At 46.2% G+C, this 16,177-nt stretch overlaps 1 protein-coding gene across 4 annotated transcripts in view; it reads right to left on the reverse strand.

Moving 5' to 3' along the window:
* The window catches only part of LOC142576680 (uncharacterized), a 516,248-nt gene that overhangs the window by 319,407 nt on the left and 180,664 nt on the right, over positions 1-16,177 (reverse strand). For all 4 annotated transcript variants that reach the window (XM_075686909.1, XM_075686911.1, XM_075686910.1 and 1 more), the window contains exon 7: positions 15,910-15,985. In XM_075686909.1, the coding sequence (XP_075543024.1) occupies positions 15,910-15,985 (76 nt within the window). The remainder of the gene's footprint in view (positions 1-15,909; positions 15,986-16,177) is intronic.

A 16,177-nucleotide genomic window follows, 5' to 3' on the forward strand; every position in this document is an offset into this window, starting at 1 on the left:
TTGGCCCCAGAGAGGTTCATTCAAGACAACACCGACCGCTACTCAGTGCTCCACATCGGAGTCAAAGGTCTTCATTGAAGAGCGGCAGGTACTCAGTCCCGAATCTACAGCGATCCATGTCGGCGCGAAAGTTCGCTGAAGAACGCTACGTACGTACACCTTGCCACATACTCAGTGATTCTAGTTGCTCCGATGGTCAGTTTCAAATCCCGTTCTCTCAGCACAGCAGCCCGATGCGCTAACCATTAAACTACGCACTACCCAGTGACTCAGATAGGCGGGCTCGCATGGTTCAGAGAAAACGGTGCGCTGATTGATGGACTAATTATGTTTATACAATATGACGATGATCATCATCAGACTATTATGTCCACTGCACAACAAAGGCCCTACGATATCCAAATAGTCATAATTTCCCACTTGCATCTGCAAATTTTCTAATTTTGTCACTATCTGCCATTCTCGACTGCGCTTGCCTTCCCTTGGCACCCATTCTGTAACTCTAATGGTCTACCAATTATGTACCCTACGCATTACATGGCTTGCCAAGCTCCGTTGTTTTCTCTTAATACTGTTAAAAACGGCCCAATGAGGTGCAAGTTTTGCCTGCCAGTTGCGACAGCGGGTGTCAACTTTTCCTGGAGCGCCGCTGCAAACCTCTAGCCATGGCGTCACTAAGTCGACAGTGCGTGGACAACAATACGCGCGTTCCCGACTCTCCGTCACTGGAGCCGAGTTTGACGAAGCAGGCTTTGTGCCTGAACCCGCCACCGCGGACCTGATCTGCTATGAGCGGGGGAGTTGTCGCGGGAACGTCTACGGAGACCCCTTCCCACACGCCGACCAAGACGCAAGACAATGGGCAGCCGGGGGCCGCGCTGCGGGGGTCAGCTCGGAGAATAAAATGCCCTTACGGTGCCAGGTCGTCTCGCCTACGGTGCCTGGTAGACTCACCTACGATGCTTGGTCGTCTCACTTACAGTGCCTGGTCGAACGTTTCCGTCACATTGGGATCGATTGAGGACCGAGTTTTTATAAACCGCTGTTGTGCGGCAGCTAAGTACACTCTCTCAAGCAGTCATGTTAGACTGATGTACTTTCTCAAGCAATCATGTTAGACTGATGTACTTTCTTTTGCAGTCATGCTAGACTGATGTAAATACTGTAAATAAACCCATATTCCTCGTTCTCGATGAGAAGCAGTCCTTCCCTTCATCAACGTCCTCAGCGTGGATAAGTTGGACGACGGCATAGGCCAACTACCTTTTAATTCATGCCGGACTCCAATCTTAACAACGGGTTACGAGCGATGGGATTGAGCCCCCAATCCTAACAATACTTACTAGTATATCGGCTATCCCCTTTGCTGTCAGATCGACACCGCTCTCTTCCTATGTCTTAACGTTACACCTAAATTTTTTTGTATGATGGCTCTTTGCACGGTCCTGCAATTGTTCTTGAGTTTAATTGCTAAGCTCCATGTTTCTGCCCCATGTGTTAGCCTCGGGTGGAATGCAATGATTGTGTACTTTTTTTTTAAATGACTGGTAAGCTCCCAGCAGGATTTGGTAATGCCTGCCATATGCACTCCAACCCATTTTTATGCTTCTGTAGATATTCTTCTCGTGATCAGGGTCCCCTGATAGTAATTGATCTAGATAAACATACTCCTATAAGACCCTAGCGGGTGACTGGCGATCATTAATTCTTGCTCCCTTGCCAGGCTATTGAACATTATCTTTTTCTTCTGGATATTAAGCTTGCAATCTTGCACTTTCTAGGTAAGGTCCTCAATCATTTGTTGTAATCGTCCCCATTGTTGGTGAACTGGGCAATGTCATCTGCAAACCAAAGGTTACTGTGACACTCACCGTTGATCCTCACTCCTAAGCATTCGCAGTCTATGATAGCTTGAACAGTACTTCCAAGCATGGAGTGAATACCATTGTAAAGATTTTGTCCCCTTGCCTGACCCCTCTCTTGATACGTAACGTTTTACTAGCGGAGAATGAAGGTAGCTGCGGAATCATTGTAGATATTTTCCAAGATACATATATTCACGAATGGCTCCTGTACTCCTTGATTGCGTAATGCATGCATGACTGCTGGTACCTGTACTGGATCAAATGCATTTGAATAATTTATGAAAGCCATATAGAGAGTAGAGAGAGACACAGACAATTGGCCGTCCGCCAGAACGCCTGCTTTACTCCTGCCTCTTCCTTTCGCGCACTCTCTGCACGAGCGCCCTAGGCCAAGTGCGCACTTAGTCTTCACACTCGGCCACGCTGCAAGTATTTGGCGCGGTTTGCAACTATGCAACTTAGCAGGCACGCAACTTGTCCAGGGACTGAAGTGGTCATTGGTGCGCCGTCCAGCGGGCAACCAGTTTCGCTGGCGGGCGACATTGGCTGCTGCGCGCAGGTCTCGCTGACGGTTACGCCGCCGCAACCGCCGCAACTAGGCACGTATGGCCGAAGATCCTGTACAGCGAATAGTCGCTCTGCTCAGCCGTCGCTAGCTTCTTCGCAGTGGTGACGCTGAGTGAACGAGGCTCTTCGCTGCGCTTGAATCCGCCGAGCTTGAAGAAAAACCGCCTGCCTTGCGAGAGTGATCTCTCACGTCTTTCGCGTGCGGGCAGTCCTTTGATGAAGACGACCTTCAGCGAAGCCTTCCACAGCGCGGTGTGAACGGCGGCGAATTCGGCCAGCGACTGCGTGGTCATCCAACGACGTGGCTCCGACGAGATGAGGAAGCATGTCCCTGTTACGATCCAAGGACAGATGGGCTTCCTTAAGTTGCAACATCGGCGCCTCCAGGCTCCCCGGCGTCGATGTGTTTGGGAGCTGTTTCACTGACTGCTGGTGGACCAAAAGTGGTCTCGGTGTCTGGAATTGATGGCACGGCGGCGGAAGCCGACGCAGAGTCCAAGACCTGCGGTGCAAAAAGCGGCTTGCATCCGCAGTCTACCACGGAGCAGTACGGTCCTTAAGGCTCGAGCGCCTTAAGACTGCATGAGGCTTATAGTGCGTGAAAAGACAAGGACGAAAGGAAAACGTGACACACACAGGCACTAACTTGCAACACTCTTTAGTTCGAGCAAGGGACCCATACATATATACAGCATTTTCGCGTACATCATCATACATGCACTGTTTGTAAACTCTTTGTGGTAAAGGGCAATTGATGGTATTGAAACACAGTTATCCCTAAGCCTAGCTATCTATCATTTCTACTTCGATAATTTCGCGAGTTAATGTTCCTCAGGCTCTTCCCACAATGGAGCAGTCTCTGTATGCTGGAGCGCACGTCAAGTGGCCACCGCCATCCACCCTGGCAACAGCGCGCTTGCAGTGCCTGCAGTGAGTGTCAAGGAACCCACCCCGCCTTTCTGCTACGTTGTACCAGTGCTCTTTTAAACGCTCGGTGAGGCACCTTCCGCTTTGCCCCACGCAATTTTTTCCCACACTTTAAAGGAACGTTGTAAACAACTGCTCCCGCACATTCAACAAACGGTTCCTGGTGTTTCTTTTCGCATGTGCGTTTGTCAGACAGGCCTGGTCTGGTTAGTCTGCGCAGGCATTGCATTTTGTAGATGAAAACACAACCCTAACATTCACACGTTGACCTAATTTCTTTAAACCGTGCAATAGGCCGTGGATATATGTGATGAAAGCAACGCTCCTCTAATCTACACAAGGCAGGCTGACGGAATTCTTTGATAGCTTCGACTTGAGCAGACCCTCAGCTACACTAATAAGTACATGTGTAGGGTGACCTGCCAATCGAAGACGGAGGATCTGATCGTTGAAGCTTTCGGTCATCATCTCCGGGCATGACTTACATAATGGGTTTGACAAGCATGTCCTTGTGATTCCCCTCTAAACCAACTTAGAGTGCGCCGACTGATATGAGAGCAGCGGCTTGTTCGCGCGAGGCTCGTACTTCTAGCGTATATGGTCGTTGCGAAATAAAAACCCAATGTCAAGAAATCGAATACTTCCGTCAATCGGCAGTTTATGCGTTACTTTTAGAGGAGTAAACCCTCCCGTATAAAAGAAAGTACATTAGTGGTTAAATAATCAGAACAGTTGGAGCTGCAGTCAAGTAGCACTAAAAAGTCACCAACGCATCTAAACACTTTGAAAATCGTAAAATATGGAAGCCAACCACTCATGTTCTTGTTTAGTTCTGCTAAGAATATATCGCTAAGAATGGAACAATACACGATCCGATGCAAATTCTGTTGGTTTCATTGAGTACGCAGGGTGACCAGATCTTTTGGGGTCGCGGATTGAGTGGATTTGGCACGAAGCCAACGAAACGACACACAACTGTCAAGCTGCCATTTTGTTTTTAATGAACTCCAAGCAAAAAAGAAAACGAGAGGGAGAAAATATACATGAGTGGCTTTGAAAACGTGAAACGGCGACGGCGCACCAATGGACACATGGCGCCATCTCGTCACTGGCCATTACACTACTGACACTCCCCCTTAATGGACTGTCATTGCTCCCACACTTTTGATGCCCAAACATTCACAGTGCTTGAGAGTCATTCTTCCATTTAAGGCCTTGGTGAAGAGGTCGGCACAGTTGTTCGACGATTCGATGTACTGGAGTTGTAATTTTCCCTCTTCGACCTTTTCTCTCAGGAAATAATACTTCAGGTCAATGTGTTTGCTTCTGTCTGAAGCAACTTGGCTTTTCGCAAGCGCAATAGCACCCTGGTTGTCAGCCATTAAAATCTGTGGTTCGTGCATGAATTCTTGCGCACCAAGTTCCTTCATGAAATTTTGGAGCCATATTACTTCCTTTGCAGCGTGACACATTGCTACATATTCCGCTTCGACTGTTGACAATGCAGTGCTTTGCTGCTTCTTGCTACTCCAAGAAATCGCAGCACCAGCTAGCGTGAACACATACCCACTGAATGACTTCCTGTAAACTTTGTCACTAGCCCAGTCTGCGTCACAAAAGGCTTGCATGCACTTCCTAGTTCGCTGGTACACTAGTGCATTATCCTTTGTGTGTTTCACATAGCGAAGAATGTGCTTTATGCCATTCCAATGTTCTTCTGTGGGATGTTCATTAAACTGGCTCATGTAAGTAGTCGCAAAAGCCAAGTCCGGCCTTGTGCCTCCGACAATATAAAGCAACGCACCAATTGCTTGTCTGTACTTGCGGGGCAGGTCCTCACTAGGTGGGTTATTGTTGTCTCCCTTTTGGTACTTGCTTCCAGGATCCAAAGGAGATGACGCTGCCTTTGCATCCGACATGCCAAACGTCTCCAGTATGTCGTTAGCATAGGCCGTCTGGTCCAATGTTAATTTCCCATCTTTTTCTTTCTTCAGTCGTATGAAAAGAATGTGGCTAGCTTCACCCAAGTCTCTTGCATCAAATCTTTGACCCAAGCGGCTCTTGAAGTCAGCAATCTGTTTCTCATCTTCTGCGATGATCAGCAAGTCATCAACGTAGACTCCTACGATGAGATTCTTCTTCTTGCTGACATAAACACAGGGTTCTGCTCTTGATCTTGTCATCCCTTCCGACTTGAGCATTTTGTCCAAAGCAAGGTTCCACTCCCTTCCAGACTGCCTTAGCCCGTAAAGGCTCTTCCTCAGAAGGCACACTTCATCCTTCTTGCAGTCATTCAAAGGCTGCGGTTGTTCCATGTAGACGGTCTCCTTCAGAATACCATTTAGGTATGCAGCCGTGATGTCCATCTGGTGGATTTTCCAATTTCTCTCAACTGCTATGGCCAGCAGTGTCCTGACAGACTTCAGCTTCACTACAGGAGAGAAGGTTTCCTTGTAATCGGTACCTTTCACTTGTGAGTACCCGCATGCAACCAACCGCGCCTTGTATCGCTCTAGGTCACCATTTTCGTCGTATTTCTTGCGGAACACCCACTTGCATTTTATTACTTGTCTGTCTTTAGGTCGTGGCACTAGCTCCCATGTATTGGAAGCTTCGAGGCTCTCCAGTTCACTCTGTATAGCTGCTCTCCCTTTCTCCTTGTCTGGTGCAGATAAGGCTTCGTGTAGAGTTTCTGGATCTCTTTGGCTGTTTTGTCTGGCTATGCAGCAGCCGTGACATTCACCTTGACGTGGTTTCTTGTTTGCCAGTCTTTCCGACAGTCTTAGTGCCTGTGTACCACAATCTGTCACGCTGGACAGTGGCTGCGTAGCTCCTTTGTCCTGTGTAGTTGCCTCGTCTTCATCAGCTGATGAGCCAACTTCTTCAGCATAGTTGTAATCAGTATCATTGCGATCTGAACTACCAACATCATGTGGCTCACTCAAGCTATCTTCAACATGTAATGTGATTGTGCAATAAGTATCGCTACGCACTTCAGTCTTGCTATTTGCAACTTGGGTAATCTTGCATGGGAAGGACTCTTCTTCAAAGGTAACGTCCCGACTTACAAAGAAGCGATCTTCCTTCTGGTTCCACAGCTTGTACCCTTTCACTCCTTCTGGGTAGCCGACCAGTATGCACTCTTCTGCTTTCGGGTCCAACTTGCCTCCCTTGCACCGTCTGTTTCACACACTCCATGCTCTGCACCCAAACACTCTTAGGTGGTCCAGTTTCACTTCTCCCCCTGTCCACAGAGCTTCTGGTGACTCTCCTCCAACCGCCTTTGATGGGCACTTGTTTCTGATGTGACTTGCAGTGACAACGGCATCAGTCCAGAGCCTTTTGGTGACACCTGATTCCATGAGAAGGCACCTCGTCATGTCAAGCAATGTTTGGTTCATTCTCTCTGCGACTCCATTCTGCTCAGACGTGCCAGGAATGGTCAGCTGGTGCCTTATGCCATGCTTGGCCAAGTACTCGTGGAACTCTTTGCTTGTGTACTCTCCTCCATTGTCACTACGCAAGGTCTTCACCTTTGTGTTGTGCAGATTTTCTGCCATGCGTTTGTACTCGTCAAACTTTTGAAGAACTTCGCTTTTGGCCTTCATGGGGTACACCACAGTATATCTCGAGTAGTCGTCTGTGAAGGTTACAAAGTAATTTGAGCCCCCTCTGGTCGTTGGTGTGATCTTTTCAACCACATCTGAATGCAGCAGCTCCAGTGGAATCTTAGCCCGTGTTGCCTCACCCTTTGGGAAACTGCTTCGCCTTAGCTTTCCCAGACAACATGTGTCACATTTGTCTTTCGCAGAGCCTTCACTAGCTCCACAGAGGCGTCTAACAGCATCCTGGTGAAGGTGGCCTAGTCGTCTCTGCCACAAAGCTGTGTCATTTGTCTTTGCCATCTTTGTCGACATGATTTCTTCTTTGACAGAGTACAGTCTTTCTTCTCGAGTTGCAGTAAGGATCAGCTCACCGGTGTCCTTCGTAACTTCGGCTTTGCCGTCGGCGAACATCACGTGCAAACCTCGCTCTTCAATTCTTCCGACTGATAGTAGGTTGCCGTTCAAGTCGGGCACATAAAGAACATCTTCTAGCGTGATGAATGACCCACCGCACTCTTCAGATAGTTGAATTTGAACTCTTCCTTTCCCCATGACACTCATGGATTCTTTGTTTGCAGTTTCTACACCTGACTCACATGGCTTGAAGTCAATGACCTTTGCCTTGTGCGATGTCATGTGATCTGTAGCACCGCTATCAAGATGCCACACATGAGGAAGCGCTGTCATCACATTTTTGGCACATAAAGCCATCTGTGCTGCAATCCTTGCCTGTGATGAGTTTCTCTTCTGGTCATCCCCTTCGTTTTGGAACTGGTCACAATCTCTGGCTATATGACCGATCTTGCCACAAGCAAAGCACCGCACCTTCTTCTTTTGCATACTTGAGGTGCATTGACGAAACTTTTCGTCCTTCTTGACAGTGAGTTGATGATGCACCTTCTCATTGGGTTGCTTGCTCTCAGTCCTTAATCAAGCTTTAGTGATCAGGGCTCTTGTCTGACTCTCTTCGTCGCTTAACCGATCACGACGCAGCTTTCTCTTTTCTTCAATCAGCAGCCTTGTCTTCACTGCTTTGGTCGTGAGGGTTTGTTCGTCTTGTTCCAAATTCAGAATGAGCGGTTCATATGTGTCAGGAAGCCCCATTAGCATCACTAATGCAACCTCTCTATCTGTAAATGCATAGCCTGCATCTGACAACTTCCTATGCAGCACCATCAGTCTTCCAAGGTAATCTTGCATTGATTCGTCTCTCTTCATCTTTACGTTGAAAAAGTCGCGCATCAGCTGGAGTATATGCAAGAGTCCAAACCTTGAGTGCATTTCCTGCAGCGTATTCCAGGCTTCTTTTGCAGTTCTGCAAGTCCCGATGTCGTCCAGGTAGTTGTCCTCGACGATAAGGAACAGAAAGGTCAGGGCCTTGTTGTCAGTCTGCTTTTCTCGCTCGTTCATTTCGCTATTCGAGAATCCAGGGTCGATCGCTTCCCAGCATCCTTTCTGTACAAGAGCTGCTCTTGCCCTTATTGACCATGTGTGATAGTTATCTGATGACAACTTCGGCAGCCTAAATTCGTCTAATGCAGACATGTTCGCTGATCCTCGAACGCAAGGGGGACAACGCACTTCCTTTTCGGGGCTGTTTCTCAATTAGCGTACGCGAATGCGATTTGTCGGTCACTTATTGCCGAGAAAAATGCCACTGAAAATATTTTGTCAGTCACGTCTTGACAGTTTTGCCGTACTCACGCCGGACGTATCTGAGCGTCTTCCGTACACATTCAACATGGAGCATCCAGCAACGCCGGTGTCACGTGACGGACCGTCTTTCTTACAAAAAAATACGCACTTCTCACTTTTCTTCACGGGCACACACCGCTTGTCAGTCACTTCTTCCCGACAGTTTCACGATACTCACGCCTGTCTAAACTTCTGAAGACATCGGCACGACGCAGTGAAGGCGGTGTAGCTTGACGTTTTCTGCTTCAACGTGGTCGCACTTTTTCATCACTCAACCAAGGCAATCCAGGTAATTTCTTCCAAAAAGTGGTCGATGCGTCGTCCTGGGCCCATAACCTGTTGGTTTCATTGAGTACGCAGGGTGACCAGATCTTTTGGGGTCGCGGATTGAGTGGATTTGGCACGAAGCCAACGAAACGACACACAACTGTCAAGCTGCCATTTTGTTTTTAATGAACTCCAAGCAAAAAAGAAAACGAGAGGGAGAAAATATACATGAGTGGCTTTGAAAACGTGAAACGGCGACGGCACACCAATGGACACATGGCGCCATCTCGTCACTGGCCATTACACTACTGACAAATTCCCTCTTTTGTATACAAGGCTATCCTTCCAACAGAATGAAAGTAGACCGAAGATTTATTAATTTATTTATTTATATATTTATTTATTTATTTATTTATTTGATACTGTCAACCCCGTTCCTGGGGTCATTACAGGGAGGGTGATGTGTCAAGAATACATGATACAAAATTTTCTTTCTATGCAACATACAGATTCACTGGCGCTCTTAGAAGTAAACAACAGCAACAACGAGAGAAAAAAAAAGGAGCAAAGAACAGTAGTTATACAAAGTCAACAAAAATGCTCGAAGCAAATTTTAGTATATCTCATCGCAAAAGAAAACGTCTAACACATTTTCAAATTCACCAGAGCCCTCGTTGCTCACAACTGCATTAGGCAATCTGTTCCACATTCCAATCGTGTCAGCAAAAAAAAGGAGAAACGAAAAGCATCAGTACGTGTTAAATAGGGTTGAATACCTCTGCTATTGTTTAGACGATCGCATCTCCTTCCTGGAGGTTGTAGATATAGATCCTTGTTTATTTTTGTTCGCCCACTCATGATTTTAAAAAGAAACTTTAGCCTATGCTTACGTCTGCGTTCCTGCAGAGCTTCTAGTTAACAAGATTTTAACAAGGCTGTAAGACTCCGTGCGCCGTTATTTGCCGCATATGAAACGGACTGCCAATCCTTGTATTCTTTCTATTTTTGCTTTCAGGATTAAGAGATAAAAGAAAAACTAAGATAAAACTGAGATAAAAACTAAGAAGTTAAGAAACCGTCATTCAACATCCCGGTGGCGTTTGTGAATGCAACATTTTCTAAGGAGTCAATAGAACACTGAACACTGGAGAGCAGACCTGAATGCAGTGAGGAATAAAACAGGTCTGTTATGTCTACAGAGAAGGCGTTAATATTCATATGTATTCGACTTCTTGACATTAAGTTTTTATTTTGCAACGACCATATACGCTGGAAGTACGAGCCTCGCGCGAAGCTCTCATATTGGCCGGCACACTCTCAAGTTGGTTAAGAGGGGAATTGCAAACACATGCCTCTCAAGCTCATTGTGTAAGTCATGCCCGGAGCTGATGACCAAAAGCTTCAACGATCAGATACTCCGTCTTCGATTGGGAGGCTACTCTACACATGTACTACTTAAGTCGAAGGTATCAAAGAATTCCGTCAGTCTGCCTTGTGTAGATAAGAGGAGCGTTGCTGTCATCATATATCCACGGCCTATCGCACCGTTTAAAGAAATTAGGTTAATGTGCGAATGTTAGGGTTGTGTTTTCATCTTATACAAAATTGCAATGTCTGTGCAGACTAACCAGACCAGGCCTGTCTGACAAGCGCACATGCAAAAAGAAACACCAGCAACCGTTTGTTGAATGTGCGGGAGCAGTTTTTTACAACCTTCCTTTAAAGTGTGAGAAAAATTGCGTGGGGCAAAGCGGAACGCGCCTCAACGAGCGTTTAAAGGAACACCGGTACAACGTAGCAGAAAAGCGGGGTGGGTTCCTTGACGCTCACTGCAGGCCTTGCAAGTGCGCCGTTGCCAGGGTGGATGGCGGTGACCACTCAACGTGTGCTCCAGCATACATAGAATGCTCCATTGTGGGAAGAGCCCGAGCAAGATTAACTCGCAAGTTATCGAAGCAGAAATGATTAATAGGCTTGGGGATAACTGTGTTTCAAAACCCCCAATTGCCCTTTCCCGCAAAGAGTTAGCTTACCTGCGCAATGGTGTATAAGGAATCTTTGCAAACAGCGCATGTATGATGATGTACGCTGTATATATGTATGGGGCCCTTGCTCGAAATAAAGACTGTTGCAAGTTAGCGCCTGTGTGTGTCACGTCTTCCTTTCGTCCTTGTCTTTTCATGCGCTATAAGCCTCACGATGTTTTGCCAACAAGCCCAAATCAATGCATTACAGCATTAAGAATGGGCTTCCTTCGACTGCACCATTGTAAAGAGAGAAACAGAGAATCGGCCGTCCGCCAGAACGCCTGGTTTACTTTGGCCTCTTCTTCCACTGCCTGTGCGAGCGCCCTAGGCGCAGTGCGCACTTCGTCCTCACAAGAATTTTTGTCCGCTCATATCTCAATTAACTGATTGATGGCTTCTATGTGATCCATTGTAGACTATCCCTTTATTAAATCCGCCTGTTGTCTTGGTTAATAGAAGTCAAGTGTTGCCCTGATTCTATTATAAATTATCTTGGTAAATATCTTTTACAATACTGAAAGCAAGCTAACGGGCCTATAGTTCTTCAATGCCTTAACGTCGCCCTTCTTATGGATCAGTAAAATGTTGGCATTCCTCCATCTCTCTAATATACTTGAAGTCGTGAGGCATGGCGCATAAAGGCCGGAAGCTTTTCTGGCATCATATCTTCTTCATCTTTGAATAAACTGTCTAATAATCTATCTTCCCCTGCCGCTTTTTCCCGAGCCATGTCTTGCAAGTCCCTTCTAACTTCATGACTAGTTACAGAAGGAGCCTCTACACCGTTGATCATTACTTCGAATGAAGGTAGCGTGGCTGCTCTGGTTACTGTACAGGTCAGTAGAGAATTCTTCTGTTGCTTTTTACTACACAATGAAAACTGCTTATGACATCACCCTGCTTATCTTTCAGTGCATACTTATTTTATTTATTTATTTACATTACCCCTAAGGGCCCTCATGCAAGGATATTACATGGGGGGGGGGGCACAAACATGAAATATACACAAGAAATAAAACTACATCAAATAAACATACACACAAGGAACATAAAATAAATAGATATGAACAAGGGGTATATGCACTTAGTCATGAAAAAACAAGAACGTTTTACATAATATGTGCATATGACAATAAATAATAACTAATCTGCTACCACTAACCGTTTTCTTGCAACAAAGTTTGGAAAGATGGTAAGTTAACTTCAGTAGCTATGCGTGATAGTAGGGTATTCCATTTTATTATTGTGCGCTTTCCTTGTACATCTTCCTTTGTCATATGACAAGCTTCTTATAACTGATTTCATGCTGAGGTAATTTTTTCCTGCTTCCTCAATCTTTCCCACGTTATAATTTCAAATATTGTTTACTTTCTTCTTGTTGATTAGTTTTGGCACTTCAGGGAATTCTATCTGATCTCTTAATTTGTACACTTTCATGCTTTGTCGTTTCTTTATGAGGTCCTTCGTTACTTGGGTGAGATTACCTACTGGTTTCCTTGGTGTCTTACCTACCACTTCAATCGCTGCTTCTGAAATCAGCCTAGTTGTAGTTTCAATTATTGCCTCTATGTTATCTTGATCTTCCTGCTCTAAAGCTGCATATTTATTTGCGAACACCAACCTGAATTGGTCTGTTTTAAGTTTACTCCGTATAGGTTGGCCTGTTTTCTTTTCTTCACTAATTTTAATCTTTCTGTCTCCAAATTGAGAGAAATCTTACACCTCACGAACCTATGATCACTTCACTTCACCTTACCTAACCCTTCTACATCCTCCACTATGCTGGGATCGACAGAGAGGGTGAAGTCTATTTCATTTCTTGTTTCTCTCTCAGGCCTTTTCCAGGTCCACTTCCTGTTACTGCGCTTCCTGAAAAGGTATTCGTTATTCGGAGTATATTCCTTTCCGCCAATTCCACCGCCATCTTTCCTCTAAGGTTCCTAGAATCAATGTCACAGTTGTCAATTGCTTGTTCTCCAGCCTGCTTTTCCTCCACTTTTGCATTGAAGCCGCCCATGACTACAGTATAAAGACTTTGCACCATTCTCATTGCTAATTCAACATCATAATAAAACTGTTGTTTTTCTTCGTCATAACAGGAGGATGGAGGTAATCTTGTGATACGTTTATTCTACAACTCATATTTTGCTTTATTGCGATGAATGCTATCTTCTCATTAATGCTGTGAAATTCATCAATGTTACTCCCCATGTCCTTATGAATTAGGAATCCTACCCGTATTCTCTCGTATCTAAAAGACCTCTGTAGTTAAGGAGGTGCCCGTTATTCCGCATAGTATAAGCCTCACCTGTTCTTCTAACCTCACTAAGGCCTTCTAGCCTCACTCGAACCATTGGTGTTCCGTCGGAAAATTGGAAAGCTGTACTTTTTCCACCGACTACAGTCGCCGACCGTTTATTCGGACCTCACGGGGACTGCGAAAATGTCCGAATAAACAGGTGTCCGAAAAAGCAGATTATGAAAAAAAAAATGAAATCCTTTATTTCCACGCACTTATTCGGGCTCGGCAGTAGGCTTGAAGAAATCGTGAATGCGCCGTAGCACGCCGTTCCGTTTACGTGCAATCGGATAAGCCTGATCTCGGAGAGGGTCGTACGATCACTATAGGTGGCTGAAAGCACAGTCACTGCTTGTACACGCTCCGCATGCGACGGCAGCGTAGCACATGGTGCGTCATCTTCCGACTCAAGAGTCATCGTCCAGCGGTGCAGCAGAAATCTGACGAATGATCTCGCCGTCGTCGAGTTCTGCGCACGTCAGTACAACTGTGTCGGCACCTGTGAAACTGTCAAATGAGACGGTGTCCGGAGTCGCAATGCAACCACTGCGCAGGTCTCGGCAGAACATTTTCCGCGTCAGTAGGGAGCACATCGGAAGGCGACAAATCTTAGGCCTCCCGGCACCCGCTTGCCGGCATTCCCCAGCGCAGTCTGTGCGGGCACTGTCGGCGCCATTAGACACTTGACGCGATGTTTCCGTATGCCGTGTTGAATCGCCGAAACCTCGGCACAGCGCACAAAGCAAACACCACCGTGCCGAGACCAGTCGCCCAAACGAAAAACGCGGCCTACTCGCAGCGTCGTGCGCGAAGAAACAAATCAGCTGCTGGATTGTCTTGACATGGCTTACTAAGCTGAAACCGGAACTGCTGTAGAGCCACTCTATCGAATCAGTAGAAACGATGATGATGAGCGGGGATTTCCAGTAGCGCCACTTCGTGGGGCAGCAAGGAGGCTCCGTTCAAAACAAAAATGGCGTTTAGCAAGTCGAGCCATGCGCCGGTCAGAGTCGGTGCATGGTGCTCTCGATCGAGTTCGCTCAAGGAGTGTCCGAAAAATCAGACGAGAGGTTGCAAGGTGTCCGAACTTTCGGCAGTTGTTATACATTATGGTCTATGGGGAGAATGGCGGTGCCGCGAAGCTGACCGAATAATCGGGCATGTCCGAATTTTCGGAGTCCGGAAAATCGGTCGGCGACTGTATATCATTACTTCCCTCAGCTACACATGGAAAGCTTCTATTCCCACGAACCCGTATATCTCGCCACCTTTTTAACTCTTGCAGCATCCAGCGTTTCCATGGTTCAACTTTCCTTTAATAAATCGTTTTTGCCCTGCGCCGTCATAGACTGGGACAATTTACCATGTCAGTGAACGTAACCCCATTATCTTCAAACAGCTGCTTACTGATGACCTCAAATCCCAACTTTAGAATGACTTTACTATATTTTCGCTCTTTTTTTTTTTTGCGATTGCTGTTTCACATTGTGACTGTTCTGCTGATTTGCTCTTGCGTTGCATTTGGTCTTGGCCTTGTTTCTTTCTTTTCTGTTCTCATGCGAATCCACAGGCTGAATTTTGTAGGAAACTGCAACCATATCTTTGTTTCTATTCTTATCTTCTGTAACCCCCCCCCCCCCCTTATGCAATACCCCGACAGGGGTCCTTAAGGGAAAATAAACTATGATGATGATCATAATAATATCCATGGCAATGCCTGATAATTGTCAAAAGGCTCTGCTCAGCTAGCCTCACTCGAGAGCGCTCGTGTGTTAAACGTTGCCAGGTTCAGCTTCCATGGATGATATATAAGCTTAACTCATAAGATGCTTCCATATAATGCTACTTGGGCGAAAATATTACCTGGCCAAACCCGACCCACGGGCCGAATCAGTGCGTTCAGGGCTGTGCATGTGTCTAGATAGAAAGTCCGTTTCCCGCAACAGTCAGGTTGATTACATTCTTCACTATTTCGAAACTTCCTCCACTTCGTTGTTTCCCGTAGAATTGATTTGCCATATTAAGCTTGAACCCCACTGCGGCACTGCAAATATATTTTCCTTTTCTCGTATTATATTTTGAGGCAAAGTCCCCACCAAATTTACCGCATGCTGCCTTAGTCGTTTAAGTAATGTTCAAATACGCCCGTTTTTTTAAGCTGACGTGAAAACGTCAAGGAAGCTTCTGAGGCTACATTCGGCTGGGTTAACCTCGGTTGTCAATTTTGGTTAAGTAGGGCAGAAGAGGGTAGGGGTTACAAATTTCAGCCCTCCACCTCCCCCGCCACCTCCAATGGTACGCTTCTGTTTGGTTGAGTTGTTCACAGCGGCGTAGGCTGTCAGAAGAATGCGTGTTTTCGCCAAGCTCGAAGGGTGATTCAGGACCCGTTAAACAAAGTACACAAGAAACACGTTCTTTGTCAAGGTTACCAATATTCACCCAATCACTCTGCACTCGGTGCAAGAAGTGCAGTCCAAATTCCATCAAATATTTCCATCGAAACCACCACACTCTGAATTATATTTTCGTAATAAATTCAACTTGTGACTACGGCTTGGCACTTTACAAGTATTCGAAAATTGCCAGCGAGATGGTCACCGCTTGGAAGAAGTGCGCATGCGACGCAGCTAGTAGCCGGCGAAAAGTCACGTGCTCACCTAAAATCGCCGCCCAATGCAGTGGTGTTCGGAAGAGGTCATCAAGTGCATTCACCTCACCACTGCTTCGTTGAGTCTGCAGAAAGTTGCCCACGGGCACAAAAAAAAATCATGTTTCCCAATAAGCAACGGTTTCATTTAAGTGCTACGCACAAGGACGTCACACAATCGTGCACTTCAAGCAAGCTCCACAAGCGATCATTCCGGTGAGAATAGCAGTACACAAGAGAAGCGCCGTCATTTCGCCAGTCCTGTCACAGCAGTTGGT

Source organism: Dermacentor variabilis, chromosome 3 (assembly GCF_050947875.1).
Source record: "Dermacentor variabilis isolate Ectoservices chromosome 3, ASM5094787v1, whole genome shotgun sequence".
Taxonomy (NCBI): domain Eukaryota; kingdom Metazoa; phylum Arthropoda; class Arachnida; order Ixodida; family Ixodidae; genus Dermacentor; species Dermacentor variabilis.